Here is a 17,904-nt window from a genome sequence, read left to right on the forward strand (position 1 = left end):
AGGAGTGAGTGAGATGTATGATACAATATATATATTACGTGATTATGAGAGCGTTCTCCTTGGATGCTTATGCGTGCTTATACGTTAAACGTATCATTCTTTTTTTGTTATTGTAATATAAAAGAAAAAGATAAAATGACAATAATTAAGGCATGTGATAAAAGGCTGCCCAAATATATATAAGAAAGGGTATACATTTCTTTTTGTTTAAGTATTAAAACTAAAGGACAAATAATATAACCTCATTTTAAGAGCATTTTGTATAAAATAACCTAATATTAATGATATTTATTAGTATTATTAAGTATCATTCTTTAAATATATATATATATATATATACATATATAAACATTTTAAAAATGTCAACAAATTACTCGTAGCAACTATATGTGACATTTATTGGCATATATATATGTACATATACATTCCACTTGACGAACAATGTACATACATAGCAGATGACACATTCCGATCGGTTATTTAGTCATGTACAACATGTACATTATATACTGGTACGCCTAGGGAATCAAGGTTAGCAGTCTAGTATATTATAGAAGTCTGTGGCTCCTCGGGAGTTCCCCGTGCTGTGTGGGTATTCTCGGATAATATACAATATCACTGTGATATTTTATGAACGACGTTTTTATAAAATAATTTCATTATATGTGTGCGTGCGTGCGTGCGTGTGTGTGTGTAGCACGGAAGGAGCATATCATACTGTCATTTAGTATCTAGAAATCGTATGTACTTGTATTTATTTTCATTTTTGTCAAGTTTATTTTTTTTAACATATCACTGAAACATGTCGTCATATCCTGGAGGAGGTAAATGGTCGTCGTCGGGTCTACGGTGTGGCCTGCGATATGGATCCAGTTCAGGTGGACCAAAGGGATTGAATCTTGCACCGGGTGGTATCGCACCTCTACAATATATAAATTGAAAAATTAAAATTTTTTCTCACACATGCACTAGTATATTAGTATTAGAACATACGATGGCAATCTTCCAGGTACTCCTAAGCCATGTCCACTTGGAGGCCTCATGGAAAATGGATCAAATATCATACCACCGCCTTCTCTAAATGGATCAAGGTCTCTAACACCTACTCTCATAGGATCATACTCAGGTCTAGTAACAAAAATGGATAATTTTGTAACTACAATACTTATACCATTAAAATTGTTCAAAGGCAAATGTTAAATCATACAATTAGCCAAGTGTTTGGTAAGATATAAAACATAAGTTTTTTGTACACAAATTTTATACATAGAATTCTAAAGTGTATGCAATAAACATTTAATCTAATCCAAAAATATATGTAGTAATAGTTTAAATTAAATGTATGCAAAAATACATGCAGCTAAAGTTTAATGTCATTTTATACAATTTTATGTTTCATTAAACAGACTTCAAGTAACTAAAATAATTAAAAAGATTACAGTGAAGCAAAAACTTGGTATACTTGGGTCATAATGACTCCTCAAAGTTTTATAGTATAAAAATAATTTGTAAGTGTTAAGGAAAAAATTTATATATGATATTTGCAATAATATATTTATACAAGAATGCAATTAATGCAACTTGGAAAGTGCTAAACCAATGTAAAAGGTCATATAGGAACTAATTATATTAATTTAATTAATATAGGTGTTTAATTAAAACAATGTTGAATTACCGATTAGATGGCCAATGACTGGGTTCTCTCAATGGATGATTATCCTGTGTTGGAATCTTGTTTGTTTCGGAAGAACATTCATTATTTTGTACAGTTGTTTGAGTCGCTGCTTCATTAGAATCACATGTGGATTTTATAAAATCTTGATATATATTCTGTAAAACTGTTTGATAAAGTGGTATTATAATCTCTAAAGGCCCATGTAATGCAGATACAGTTTCATTGATAGGTAACTGAATAGTAGAAACTGAATTATCGTGATGCCTCTGTAAGAATACCAAATGTAACATTTCAGGCAATTGTTGTTACCTTGACAATTAACTAATTTTGGAATATTTTGCTACTATTATGTAAATTACCATCATGTTCAATAATAAATCCATATCTGATTTGACTCCAAGAAGTACATATAATTTTTCATTTTTTACATAACGTAATGTATAATTGGGATATGAATTCCATCCTGGTGGAAATAATTCAGATCCTTTTTCCAATGCATTCAACTCTGTCTAAAAAATTACAAATTTGACTGTTACCTATTGTCAAACTGTTAAAAATAATTATGACAATACATCTTTTTTTGTATGCATCCGAAATTTATTTTAAAACCACAATGAACATCTATTTGATATAATCTATTTGATTTAATTTAATATATACATTCTTAATACTATTGAAAAGGCGTTTCATTTAAACTTAAATAAATTTACATGTAACAACAAATTATAATTATATAAAGTAGTTTGATTTTTTTTGTCAAGTTTTTAGTGTGCCCTCAGCCTACACCGCGTATTCTGGCTTGAAGTATTTCATGAGAACTTTATATAGATTAGAATTTTGTACATTAAAAAAAAGAACAGTGCGAAAGAAGCTTTTAATGAACAATGAAAATACGTAGAATTTCAAACTATCACAGGATACATGGACAGTATTATCCCAAGATGCAGAGAATATCGCGGAATGTCTATCTTGTCATTAAGATTTACCTTTTCTCCGATGCCGATGCATCTAAATCCAAACTTTGTCAAATACCAATGCACAAATAAAATTATCACGTCTTCTTTTCTATTGATATCATTATGATACAGTTTTTGAAAAAGTTCAAAACCAAACACATCGTTTGCGTTGGCCATTATAATTAATCCTGATTAATACTAGTCATGTCAGTCATGTTAGGGCTCTCACACACGCCTTCTTTTTTGCTACACTGCGCTGCACTTTGGCTTAGTTTACATCGTGCATTTGATACGCGTATCAGGGGCCCGATTCTTGAAGTCATTCGCAAGAGAAACGTATACGCAAATACTCGCTCTAACAGAAAATTGTAAGTTTATTGGTTAATAGCCATACGATAGCCAATAAATTTCTAACTTTTCTGTAAGAACAGAATTTGCGAATACGTTTCTCTTGCGAATAAATTCAAGAATCGAGCCCCAGGTACCAGGAGCTCGATTCTTGAATTCATTCGCAAGAAAACGTATGCGCAAATACCCGCTCTAACAGAAAAGTTGCAAGTTTATTGGTTAAAAGCCATGCGATAGCCAATAAATTTTCAACCTTTCTGTAAGAACAGAATTTGCGAATACGTTTCTCTTGCAAATGAATTCAAGAATCCAGCCCCATATTCGTATCAAATTCGTACTAAATATTTAGTACGCACGATGTAAACGCTGCCGGATCAATTTGATACGAGCGTATCAAGTAGGAGTATCGTACTAAACTGATACGCGTACCAAGTGATACAAATGGCTTAGTTTACATCGTCAAAACCTTAGTACGCGTATTAAGTTTGGTGCGCACCAAAGCCTTAGTACGGGCGCGTTTACATCGAATGTATTAAGCATGTACTGTGAAAAATATAATACAAATTTAATTCATGTTGATGTCTCCTACTAAGACATTTTCACACCGGTTTTTAGATTTTAGCACTGAGGTTATGCTCAATTACTAAATTCTCTCTAAAATGCGTTTTATGCGTTTACATCGACATTTGTATCACTTGGTACGCGTATCAGTTTAGTACGATACTCCTACTTGATACGCTCGTACCAAATTGATTCGGCAGCGTTTACATCGTGCGTACTAAATATTTAGTACGAATTTGATACGAATATGGTACCTGATACGCGTATTAAATGCACGATGTAAACTAAGCCATTACGTATAAGAGCCACCGCACAAGCTTTTTCGTAACACGTTACGTTACATTAAGGGCCACCGCACAAACTCTTCCATAACGCGTTACGTTACGTTAAGTACTCCATACGAACCTAAGTTGTACTTAAAATTTAACTTAAATCAACGCACAAAGAAATTCTTAACGTAAGAACTTAAGAACTTACGTTAAAAGTTTCTTTGTGCGTTGATGTAAGTTTAATTTTAAGTACAAACTTAGGTTTATGGAGCACTTAACGTAACGTAACGTGTTACGAAAAAGCTTGTGCGGTGGTTCTAAGGGCCACCGCACAAACTCTTCCATAACGCGTTACGTTACGTTAAGTACTCCATACGAACCTAAGTTGTACTTAAAATTTAACTTAAATCAACGCACAAAGAAATCCTTAACGTAAGAACTTAAGAACTTACGTTAAGGATTTCTTTGCGCGTTGATTTAAGTTAAATTTTAAGTACAACTTAGGTTCGTATGGAGTACTTAACGTAACGTAACGCGTTATGGAAGAGTTTGTGCGGTGGCCCTAAGTGCTCCATAAACCTAAGTTCGTACTTAAAATTAAACTTACATCAACGCACAAAGAAAGTTTTAACGTAAGTTCTTAAGTTCTTACGTTAAGGATTTCTTTGTGCGTTGATTTAAGTTAAATTTTAAGTACAACTTAGGTTCGTATGGAGTACTTAACGTAACGTAACGCGTTAGGGCCACCGCACAAACTCTTTCATAACGCGTTACGTTACGTTAAGTACTCCATACGAACCTAAGTTGTACTTAAAATTTAACTTAAATCAACGCACAAAGAAATCCTTAACGTAAGAACTTAAGAACTTACGTTAAAAGTTTCTTTGTGCGTTGATTTAAGTTAAATTTTAAGTACAACTTAGGTTTGTATGGAGCACTTAACGTAACGTAACGTGTTACGAAAAAGCTTGTGCGGTGGCCCTAATACGCATAAAATGTAGAAAACGCGCAGAATATGCAGAAAATGTAGAAAATTCATGAGATACCCATTCTAACCCTAAGGCCTGGGGCACACGCTTTCCATAAGAGCACATAAGAGTAAAGGTGGAAGCATATAAAATTACAGGAGCCATAAGGCAGAATGCAGAAGCCATAGCGCATGCGCTTCTGTAATTTTGGCCGAAATTTATAGTCGAATCTTATTCAAGTTCCAGCTTAAGCACGATCTTGAGACGTCAATGCTGTTATTTTATTGGTTAAGTAAATTTCAAGTCGGCTCGAAGGCAATGCTTGAGCTTAAGATCGGTCTATGACCTAGTTTACACCGAGCACTTGGTACGCGTATCAAATAGTAAATAACTAGTGAATGTGTTTAATCATTGACTGATTAGTTTAAATTCACTACTTGATACGCGTACCAAGTGCTCGGTGTAAACTAGAGCTATGAATCCCGTCCTTTATGTGCTTCCACCTTTAAGGCCCTCACACATGAATTGACATAACCGTAACAGTAAGGTTTCGACCAATCACGTACTTGAATTAGCCGGTTACGGCCACAGACTTCTATAATATACTAGACTGCTAACCTTGATTCCCTAGGCGTACCAGTATATAATGGGTTACACGACATTTTCCCGAAAACTAGATGAGAAAATGTTGGTACTAATAAATTCTCTAGGCAATACAATTTCAATTTCCGCAGGTTAGTAACACTGTGAAGTAGTAAATCCGTGTGTGCAGAGTCGTTTTGACGAATGTGTGCGTATGTGTGCGTATGTGACCAGTCACAGTGTTACTAACCTGCGGAAATTGAAATTATATTGCCTAGAGAATTTGTTAGTACCAACATTTTCTCATCTAGTTTTCGGGAAAATGTCGTGTAACCATATAATGTACATGTTGTACATGACTGAATAACCGATCGGAATGTGTCATCTGCTATGTATGTACATTGTTCGTCAAGTGGAATGTATATGTACATATATATATGCCAATAAATGTCACATATAGTTGCTACGAGTAATTTGTTGACATTTTTAAAATGTTTATATATGTATATATATATACAGGGTGTCTGGTATTTTTTTATGGGATTTTTATGAGCAGGTAGAGCGCATGAAACTGAACAGAAAAGTTCTTACCGTTTTTCCATTTTCGCAATAGTTAACAAGTTAGTGACTTGTAAAATTTTCTGTATTAGCCCGGCCTACCGGCAAATGCAAGCGCGTCGAGCGCCCCGCCGTAGCGGCCGCCCCTCCCCAGCGCTTGAACCTTGAGATTGCTAGGCGCGCGGGAGGAATTGTTACCACAAGCGACAATGGCTACGCACAAGCGTAATGCTAAATTCTCCCTTCGAGTTATGATAGTTCCTTACCTTTTTTAATAAAAATAAAATTTTTTAACGACAAAAAGTATGTGTGTACGTGTACATACATGTGTACAAAAAATATCAGTTTTAATGCTTAAAGAAGTGATTACTAAATTTATTTTTTTAATAAATAACAATTATTTTTAATAAAAAATATTTTTTTGATGATAGTCTTAAACGTCGTAAACGGTCATTATAAATTTTAAAAGAAACTGTTATCATATGCTCGAAACAAAATTTATGCTTCTTCAAAAAACATTAGAAAATTTTATCGATTAAAATGAAAATTACAACCAAATAAAATGTTTGTTTCAACTTTATATTCTTAATTAAAAATTAAATAACTAAGATATTTATATTTTTAATAAAATTAATCCTTGTACATACATACGCGAGCTAAAGGATAATCACTTTGTGACAGGAAAATGATTATGCCTTAGTTCCGCGATTTTATATCATTATTACTATTTACGCTGATTACTATACACGTACACGTAAAAAAATATGATTCTAGTTAAAAAAAAATCAATTATTCACTTTTAATTTTATTTTTTTTAATAATTACTTTATCTTTAATGACTGAAAAGAGTATTCTGTTGATAATAAACACCACACTTTACATAAAACAAATAATGTTTAACATTTTCGCGTATGTACACACACACATACACACACACACAAATTACACACAAACTACAAACCAATTCTTGAATTAAGGAATAATCATTTTCCTGTCACAAAGTGATTATTCTTTAACTCGTGTATGTATCCCTCCTTCCACACACACACACACACACACACACACACATTATATACTAAAATTTTCTTAAATTAAATAAATATTGTTTATAAGTTTTGAAACATTTAATAAATTCATATATTCGTAAATTTACACGGAGAAAATTTTATAGTAAAATCATGTATGATTTTATTATTTATGATAGTAACCACGAACTGTAAGAAGAAATTTCAGAGAATTATATCATATAAGTAGTGTAAATATTGTCGTAATTTGATGAAAAACATAATAAAAATTTTCATAATTCCTTCTTGGCCCGCATTTACTATTTACCATAGTAATTTTTACCATGAAGTTTTTTCCGTGTATTATAAATCTATCACAAGAATTAATTTTATTAAAAATATAAATATCCTAGTTATTTAATTTTTAATTAAGAATATAAAGTTGAAACAAACATTTTATTTGCTTGTCATTTCCATTTTCATCGATAAAATTGTCTAATGTTTTTTGAAGAAGCATAAATTTTGTTTCGAGCATATGATAACAGCTTCTTTTAAAATTTATAATGACAGTTTACGACGTTTAAGACTATCATGAAAAAAATATTTTTTATTAAAAATAATCGTTATTTATTAAAAAATAAATTTAGTAATTACTTCTTTAAGCATTAGATCTGATATTTTTTGTACACATGTATGTACACGTACACACATACTTTTTGTTGTTAGAAAATTTTATTTTCATTAAAAAAGGTAAGGAACTATCATAATTCAAAGGGAGAATTTAGCGTTACGCGTCGCTTGTGAGTAGTCATTGTTGCTTGTTGTAACAACTCCCCCCGCGCGCCTAGCAATCTCAAGGTTCAAGCGCTAGGGAGGGGCGGCCGCCGCGGCCGGGCGCTCAGCGCGCTTGCATTTGCCGGTAGGCCGGGCTAATACAGAAAATTTTACAAGTCACTAACTTGTTAATTATTGCGAAAATGGAAAAACGGTAAGGACTTTTCTGTTCAGTTTCATGCGCTCTACCTGCTCATAAAAATCCCATAAAAAAATACCAGACACCCTGTATATATATATTTAAAGAATGATACTTAATAATACTAATAAATATCATTAATATTAGGTTATTTTATACAAAAATGCTCTTAAAATGAGGTTATATCATTTGTCCTTTAGTTTAAATACTTAAACGAAAAGAAATGTATACCGCTTTCTTATATATATTTGGGCAGCCTTTTATCACATACCTTAGTTATTGTCATTTTATCTTTTTCTTTTATATTACAAGAGCAAAAGAATGATACGTTTAACGCATAAGTACGCATAAGGGTGACGTCCCATGGTGCGTATTGCGATACGCGCGTATCGGGCGTATCGAACTCTGCAACCAATCACAGACATTCCACTGCTTTCAGTACGCCGAAATATGTCTCTTATGTCCCATGAAGCGGATTACGCGGAAGCGGAACGAGCGGATCACCAATCATGCGACTGTTTCAACGGAATTTTTGAAAAGGTTCTATTAGAACGATCCCGTGATTAGTGATCCGCTGATTCTGCTTCCGCGTAATCCGCTCCATGGGACGTAAGAGCCTCATTTCGGCGTATCGAACATACACACACACAAGCATGCGTGGCCATTTCTAACCTTTTCGTGCCCATAAGAAGTACACAAAAAGTGACAAGAAGGAGTAGCACGCGTAGTATTCATGAATCTGAAGAGGTTATAGTAGAAAGAAGTAAATATATACATCGCCCAGTGCACACGCCATGTAACAATATACGACTGTGCATATGTATGTGTGCGATCCGCTCGATTATGAATGTCCGCGGATCGTCAGCGTATCAAAAACGGCGGATTGTCTGTCATTGGTCGAAATTTAATACGCCCGATACGCGCGTATCGTAATACGCACCATGGGACGTCACCCTAAGCGTCCAAGAAGAACGCTCTCATAATCACATAATATATGTATATATTGTATCATACATCTCACTCACTTCTCTAGTAATCCATAGTCGTAGGACTATAAAATATTAGCCACATTCCAATCGGTAATTCAGTCTGCCGCCTATGAGCTCCTATTTGTACATACTTTTCGGGTACACACTAAATGGAGAATATATAACGAGCCTAGCAGTCTAGTATATTATAGAAGTCTGTGGTTACGGCAGGTTACGGTTATGGTCGCCCAATCCGACGCGTCAAAACCTTACGTTATGGTTATGTCAATTCATGTGTGAGGGCCTTAACAGTAATGTTTTGACGCATTGAATTGGGCGACCGTAACCGTAACTGGCTAAAGTTTGGTTCCACAACTCACGGTTAAATTAACTGGCCGATTATTTCATTGAAATTGACCAATCGTATTTGTCGTTAAGCAAAATTAACAAATACGATTGGTCAATTCCAATGGAATAATCGGCCAGTTAATTTAACCGTGAGTTGTGGAACCGGGCCTAAATCGAGTATGTGATTGGTCAAAACCTTACTGTAAAGTTTTACGGAAAGCGTGTGCCACAGGCCTTACAATTCTATTGGTCTGACGCCCATGCTCATCGTGTTTAAATTAATTTTATTAATACATCTGCATATTAGGCGTAGTCTACAATAAAGACTTAAGCCTTGAGCCGTAAGAAATTAACTAATCACAATTGAGTATTTTAAAAAAATGACTGTGATTGGTCAGTTTCTCATGGCTTAAAGCTTAAGGCCAAAGACAGAGAACGAGACGTAGGTGTCGCAGTCGTAGTCGTAGGAAAAACGTAAGTCGTACATGTTGTAGTATACTATTCTAGACTCTAGAATAGTAGTATATTACGACTTACGTTTTTCTCTGCCTTACCCTACGACTACGAGTACGACATCTACGTCTCGTTCTCTGTCTTCGGCCTAATGCCCAGTCTACAATAAATCGTTGGTCGTTGGTCGTAAGAAATTTAACCAATCACAGTTGATCTTAGAGAAGAATAACCGAACATAATTGGTTAAATTTCTTACGACCAACGACCAACGACTCATTGTAGACTGGGCATAAGTCTTCTGCTAAAACTCCATGTATGCAGTGAGCTTCGGCAAATGCATGCGGTGACCAATCAGAATTCAAGCGCTTGCTGTGACTTGCCGGAACCCGACCTGCGCCTGGTTACTGATTGGTCACCGCAGACATGGAGTTTTAGCATTCATTGTAGATTGCGCCTTAAGGGCCATCTACAATGAAGTGTTTTAGCCGTAACAGCACTAAAACTACGGTAATGCTGTTTAGAATAAAAACGACGTAGCAATAACATACAAGCCGGCCATCAAAGAAAGGCGACCAAAAACTAATCCCGAATGCCCCAACGCTCATCGTAAGCACGCAATGAATTGGCTCAATGTCTGCTGTAGGCTGTAAATAGTAAAGCCTCGTCTACAGAAGTCGCAAGCAGCCAGTTGCGACTTGCGACAGCCAATGAGCGTCTAGTTTCTAGTTAAAGCTCGACAATCATTGGCTGTCGCAAGTCGCAACTGGCTGCTTGCGACTTCTGTAGACGAGGCTTAAAGCAATACGAAGTGGAGACATTTTCTACGACTACTGCTACGGCCTACGACTCTCCATTGTAGATGGCCCTTTAGATACATAGAAATTAAAAAATGGGAGACAGCAAGGAAGAACTATATAAATACACAATTTCATGTTTTTTATGATCATGGACAATGTTTATGCTTTGTCTTATCCTAACTATGGTACGTACCATAGACCTTATAGATTATGGACCGGCAATTGCCTACAGTTTGTGTATAGAAAACGGTGTCCAGAAGAGGTGCGAGAGAGAAACAGACTTTTTAGTACTCTTTCTTTAAAGTTACCGGAAATAACTATCGCGCATGTCAGCACACATGCATACATATGTATATACATATATATACACACACATAAGTTAAAACATGTGACCAAAACGTATCCAATCATTGGATTTCAATGTATAATATGTACAAGCATGCGCGAAACATATTTCCGGACTCTTTAGAGAGAGAAGTATGGACACGGGTTCGCTTGGTATTGCCAGTCCATGACCTAGTTTACACCGAGCACTTGGTACGCGTATCAAATAGTAAATAACTAGTGAATGTGTTTAATTATTGGCTGATCAGCTTAAATTCACTACTTGATATGCGTACCAAGTGCTCGATGTAAACTAGAGCCATATCTATAAGGTTTATGGTACGTACCGATGAGTTTTCAGGCGTTCTACTGCAGTAGTACATAATAACCTTGTATTGCACAATTTGCAAATTGAAAAATATTTTGTATTTTTTTTGATCCTGATAAACTGACCTTTATTGTAATAATCATGAGAAGGTCTTCTTCGGGTACGTTCGGGAAGCTCGCTATTAGCGCTACGCAGCACTAAAGACCTATAATCAAAGATTCGCCAATGGCGAACACAATTTTGATTGGTCACTTGAGTCACATGGTTTATCCGCCATTGCGTACCCACGCTGGGCGAGGAAGAGGGGAGAGTGCTCTGTGTTAAGCAGTATAAATTAAAAGAATATGTGTCAGAAATTATAAGGTAATTCAATCTCTGCACTCTCGAGGGTCACTATATTTTGACGATACACTCAGGAAGAACAAGAAAAATTAAATTTGCATCTGTTATATGGCTGCGTACAACTTGGAGCAGGCTCGCATTGTTTACTATCTCCACTACTCCAGACCCCAGCCCCAGACCCCAACCCCCGGCCCCAGCCCCCATTTAGTCACCATATGGGTACAAGATGGTGGATAGCAGTCATGGTGGGGGGCCATTGGCGCATCTTTGATTATAGGTCTTTAATGTACCGTATTTTGACGTCATGGAATGACGTGAACAATATGTAATCAAAAAAATCTCTTAAATTATTCTGTTTCTGGATATAATAACATAAAGAGACTTCTAAAAGATAATATTATAATGTCAGAATGTTAACTAATGCGTCGTTTTTTGAGAAAAGAAAGATATTATGAAACTGATATCTAAAAGATTTCTTAAATCGGATATCTTTAATGCAAGTAGAGAAAAATAAAATAAAATAAAAATTTCATTTTTTTTAAATTATTTTTATCAACAGTACATACTAAATTTAGGACAAATTTTTATTAATTAATTAAATTTAAATTATATTATTTTATTTTATTCTTACTTGCTGCTGGTAGGTTTGAACTCGAGACCTTAGGATTACGAACCTTGTTCTCTATCTGCTACGCCAATTTGACTCATCGATATGGGTACTTGTTATTGTCTACATATACCTACATGTTATAAACTGACGCAATTATATATTATTTTTTATAAAAGCAATTAAATTTTGCAAAACATTAAAAATAAATAGCATTAATTTATTTACTTATTAATTTCTTTGTTAAATTTATCTTTTTTCATAACTTTAATAATTTGATGGAAATTGCGATCTATTTAGCACTAATTTTTGAAGCGTTTAAATGATTAATTAGATGGTTAACTATATTATATAGATCGTAATTCTAAGAAAAATTGAATAGTATACATTTATTATTCTGTTTTTGTTCAGCACATGATGAATTTAGATTTTGTGCATTTTTTGTGCGCAGTAATTGTAGACAAATCGTTATTTTTGAAAACATTATCTTTATAATAATTTTTTTTATTATCAAATAGATTTGTCATTCAGGATGTTATAATGTTGTCTGATTTCTGAGTCAACTACGACCATAGACCTTATAGATATGGACTGGCAATACCAAGCGAAATTGTGTCCATACTTCTCTCTCTAAAGAGTCCGGAAATATGTTTCGTGCATGCTTGTACATACATATTATACTGTTGCGCATCCCGAAGCACTCTCGCACTTCCACACCCACTCTTCCGCTCGCGAGCGCGGCGGAATAAGAACACGCTTTTGGTGAACAAGAAACTTTATTCAAAGCTGCGAACACGTTTACAACAACTCCGAGCACGTCCGCACGAGTCGACGTCTCAGGAAGTTCTAAACAAAACCATTTGTTTATACATAACTAAGCAACGCCGGGGCCGATAGACTTAGCTGACTGAAGCAATCGACATATTGATTTTTCGCGTTAAGCTTGTGTTCACAACGCGCGCAAAGCTCTGCACGCTCGCGAAGCTCGCGTCCGCAACAATACATTGAAATCCAATGATTGGATACGGGATTTTGGTCACGTGTTTTAACTTGTGTGTGTGTATATATATGTATATACATATGTATGCATGTGTGCTGACATGCGCAATAGTTATTTCCGGTAACTTTAGAGAAAGAAGTATTAAAAAGTCTGTTTCTCTCTCGCACCTCTTCTGGACACCGTTTTCTATACACAAACTGTAGGCAATTGCCGGTCCATATCTATAAGGTGAGTTCCGGTCGAGCAACCGTTGCGTGCGCATTGTCTCTTTTTGTGTGCCTTTCCTTTTGTATCAGTTTCGGTATATTTGAGACTCCCAGAGGGTTCTCTGGGCCCATTACGGCCGGCTAGGCCGTTATTTGTTCCCAGAAGTCCGTATTAAATTAAATCTCTCTGATAAAAGCGTGTGAGACATTAAAGTGGATAGACCTAACCTCCCCGGTGGGCTGGGGCCGGCGGATGGCCACGTGCCATCCCCGCCTTCGCCTCCATATGAAGAGATATCGAACGATCTGAAGAAATTTTGCACACAAATCAGTAAAAATATGTCTCAAGAAGAAGTCATGGATATAAGCCCGGTGGAAATAACGTCTGCAAAGAGAGCTCTTTTGTCAACAGAGGGTGAGTCGGACAATCGTCAGCCTCCCCCAAAAATCAAAAGAAGATCCGAAAGCCCCCTTCCAAGGAAGTTAAGGAACATGAGGCAGCCTCAACTTCATCTGAAATAGTCACCGGCACGCAGTCCAAGGACCTCCCAGTGAAATATGGTGCCTTTACCAAGGCCCCATATGTTTTACACTTTAGACTGCCCTCCTCAAAGACGGACAAGGAAAAGACGAGAAAGAGGACCTCCCTGCTAAAGGTATCTAAAATGCTTGCTAATGCCAATGTCAAATTTTTGAATCTAAGAAACTATTCGTTCGACACGTGGGTGGCTACTTTTCCCACGAAAACGGCAGCTAATGCAGTACTCTCTAATAAATATATAAAAGATGCAGGCTTTGCTGTTTTTATTCGGGCATACAAGCTAACACGCAAGATGGTCATCAGAAATATTCCTACAGAATTTTCTCTAGAAGAAATAAAGAAGGCAATAGAGGAGGAAAACTCTGACATTATGATACATAATATTTTTAGATTAAAGAAGAAGGATCGCACCACTGCCCTATGGACCGACTCAGAAAATATATGTGTGCAAAAAATGGGGGAGGACATCCCAGAGACTCTCCTTATCATGCACACAATAAACACAGTCACACCCTACATCTCATCGGTCAGACTATGTTATAAATGTGGCTATTTTGGTCACATTAGCAAATACTGCGAAAGAAATCCAAGATGTCTTCAATGTGGAGAGAGTGATCACCAAAGCTCAAAGGATCAGCCGTGCCAAAAGGAAAAAAATGCATAAACTGCTCCGGTTCTCATTCAACCACAGATATGCCCTCTTTACGTTAGAAACGCTGAAATAGCAAGAGTGATGGCTTATGATAATCTGCCGTTCTTTGAGGCCAAAACCCTGGTTATCAGGCAAGAAAAGAAGACACCTGTAATAACACCGCCGAAAACAATCAAGAATTTTCCCCTTCTCCCACAAAAGAAGGGAGTGTCTTTGGTCGACAATCCGGCTATATTCCAGTCATCAGTCAAGAGCGATCGGTTATGGACACAATTATTCACCCATTGCGCGGCAGAAGTTAAGGCTAGAGCGTACCGCCTGCTGGACCGGCTGCTGGAATCAGAAGAAATTGATGACCTATTTGACAGGATGGAGAAGACTTTGGAAAACCACAAGATAGTAGTGGAACACACAAAACAAAAAGCTAGGCAATAATCTTAAATATAATTTGAATATATAAGGAAAAAGGAGGAAAAGAGAGAGGAAGGAAAGGAATTTTCTCTTTTCTTTTCTCTCTATATATCTTGTTCAGAGAACTTAAAGAAGAATTTTATATATATCTTTTTTCTTTTTTTCTTTTTTCTCTTTCTTTCTCTCCCCCCTTTTTATCTTTTATTTATTTTTTTTCTTCTTTTTCCTTTTCTTTTTCTTCCTTCTCTTTTTCCTCTTTACCTTTTTTTTGTTTTGTTTTTATTCCTTTTTTCATATTTTTTATTTTTTTATTTTATTTTATTTTTATTTTTATTAGGATATACCAATCCCTTCTTTTGTTACAAAACTCACATAATTTAAATCCTAACCATAATGGCTTACGGCAGAATATCTAATTCGGATAACTGCAATAACTTTAATTTTATTCAATGGAACGCGAAATCTCTATTACATAGGTTCCACGATATGGAAAAGCAGAGCACAATTTATAAGGCATTTGTTATTTCAGAGACTTGGCTAACTAATCAAAATACTTTCCTCTTGAGAGGATTTGACATAATTAGGAAGGACAGAGAGAACAGAAGAGGCGGCGGAGTGGCGATAATTGTGTCTCACTCTCTTAAGTATCGAGCCATCCAGATACCATACGATTGCTTAGGCAAGATAGAGGTTTGTGCGGCGGAAATTTTTCTTGCCGGTGAGTCTCTAATACTAATAGCATGTTACCGCCCTCCTAATTTAGGAGTTATTACAGATAACGAATGGAGTAGATTTATTAATCAATTTGGAAACCATAATTCGGTTATTTTTGGCGGAGATTTTAATGCTCACAATGGGCACTGGGGCTCGAATTATTCATGCCCAAACGGTAAAAATTTATGGTCGGCTATTGAGGATTCGGATTTTGCACTGGTTGGGGATGGTTCTCCAACTTTTTGTGGTGACGCTATTAGAAGCTCTTCTACTATCGACCTCACTATTTGTCATGTATCTATGCTACCTAAAATCCAAAGAATGGTCCTCCCAGACGCATGGGGTAGCGATCATTTCCCGATCTGTGTCGAAACATTCTATTCCCAAAATATAGCAAAAAAACCGATGAAAAGCCCCCCACTATATAATAAGTCAACCAACTGGAAAAACTTCCAAATAATTATGGATGCTGATGTGAAAAATCTTATTACAGACCAAGAAAATGATGTTCTTAGCATATACACAACTTTTGTGGCCTTAATCGAAAAGGCTGTAAAGGAAGCATCAGCCCCGCTTAAGGACCGCCTTTCCATAGGCCCTCCTCCGTGCTTATGGTGGTCAAGAGAATGCGACAATCTCGTCAATGATAGAAAACTGGCATGGCACAGATTTAACATCACGAGAAATTACAAAGATTTTGAACGCTACAAACAGCAATGTGCATTAATGAAAAAAGGACTGCGCAGAATTAAATATGAAAAGTTTAAAGAATTCAGTGAATCAATTAAAAAAGCCCAACATTTATCTGGAACACTGTTAAAAAATTTGATTCAAGATGGAACCGTACTGAAAACAGTCAGTCAATATCCGAAGATAAGATTGAAATAATCTCCAAACAAATAGACGAACTCTTTCCCCCTTGGGTGCCTCCCCCCACGCCAGGATCTTATGTCTCCAGGATCAGATAACTTTATGGACCTTCCTTTTACTCACGAGGAACTAACTTGGGCTATAGAGTCAGTTAACGTGAAATCGAGTCCAGGTATCGATAGAATTGATTACAAAATTATTAAAAATTTCTCCCCGATGGGCAGATCGGTTCTTCTTAGAATTTTTAATCTGATTTTTAGAAAAGGTTTTTTTCCAGAAGAATGGAGGGAATACCTAGTTTGCTTCGGGAGCGTCCCGTTTGCCCACGTCAATATTGGCTACGGTCTCGATTGGCCACGTCAATATTGACTACGTCAATATTGGCCACGTCATTATTGACCACGATCCCGATTGACCACGGGGTGGATTGGCCACGTCATTATTGGCCACGTCATTATTGGCCACGCGTCATTATTGACCACGTCAATATTGGCCACGTCAATATTGGCCACGCGTGATATTGCCCACGTCAATAATGGCCACGTCAATATTGGCCACGCGTCATTATTGCCCACGTCATTATTGCCCACGCGTCATTATTGCCCACGCGTCATTATTGCCCACGTCATTATTGCCCACGCGACATTATTGGCCACGTCATTATTGGCCACGCGTCATTATTGGCCACGTCATTATTGGCCACGCGTAATTATTGACCACGTCAATATTGCCCACGTCAATAATGGCCACGTCAATATTGGCCACGCGTCAATATTGACCACGTCATTATTGCCCACGCGTCATTATTGCCCACGTCATTATTGACCACGCGTCACTATTGCCCACGTCATTACTGTATATGGGTTTGCGACTTGGACGGGGTGGGTGCGGGAGGGGGGCCGAAGGCCCCCCTTGCACCCCCCCCGTGTGTGTGTGTGTGTGTGTGTGTGTGTGCAAAGCATTTCTTTGCACCACATGGGTTTGCAACTTTCCACGCTAAGCAAAAAAATTGATTAATATTGACGTGGGCAATAATGACGCGTGGTCAATAGTGACATGGGCAATAATGACGCGTGGGCAATAATGACGTGGCCAATCGGGACCGTGGCCAATATTGACGTGGCCAAACGGGTGCCACTCGTTTGCTTCATTCCTAAAACAGGCAAAAACAAGTTCCGCCCAATTTCGTTGTCATCGTGCCTAGGAAAGATAATGGAAAGAATGATTACCAATCGTCTTCTTTGGTGGTTGGAAGTAAATAACGTTCTCCCGTCCTCACAATTTGGCTTCCGTAAGCAAAAATCCTGTATGGATAATTTGTCAATTCTTTACGCTGATATTATTGGGGGTTTTGAAGAAAAGAGGAATGTTCCCGCGGTTTTCCTAGACATCAAGGCCGCCTATAACAACGGTCTACCAAATATATTAATCAATAATTTACTGGAAATA

The 17,904-nt window shown here is 36.6% G+C and overlaps 1 protein-coding gene across 2 annotated transcripts; it reads right to left on the bottom strand.

Moving 5' to 3' along the window:
• Positions 1–372: 372 nt before the first annotated feature.
• On the bottom strand, positions 373–10,671 carry LOC105840845 (proteasome inhibitor PI31 subunit). 2 transcript variants are annotated; one of them, XM_036287068.1, is made up of 5 exons: positions 10,654–10,671; positions 2,035–2,184; positions 1,676–1,941; positions 994–1,128; positions 373–922 (listed from the first exon to the last, which is right to left on the bottom strand). In XM_036287068.1, exons 1-5 carry the CDS (start codon positions 10,654–10,656, stop codon positions 793–795), a joined length of 684 nt encoding a protein of 227 aa, XP_036142961.1. In that variant the 5' UTR covers positions 10,657–10,671; the 3' UTR covers positions 373–792. The 2 variants fall into 2 exon arrangements, with proteins under 2 accessions (XP_036142961.1, XP_012543379.1); XM_012687925.3 differs by lacking the exon at positions 10,654–10,671 and adding an exon at positions 2,662–2,871.
• Positions 10,672–17,904: the final 7,233 nt, after the last annotated feature.

This window comes from Monomorium pharaonis, chromosome 5 (genome assembly GCF_013373865.1).
Source record: "Monomorium pharaonis isolate MP-MQ-018 chromosome 5, ASM1337386v2, whole genome shotgun sequence".
In the NCBI taxonomy this organism is placed as follows: domain Eukaryota; kingdom Metazoa; phylum Arthropoda; class Insecta; order Hymenoptera; family Formicidae; genus Monomorium; species Monomorium pharaonis.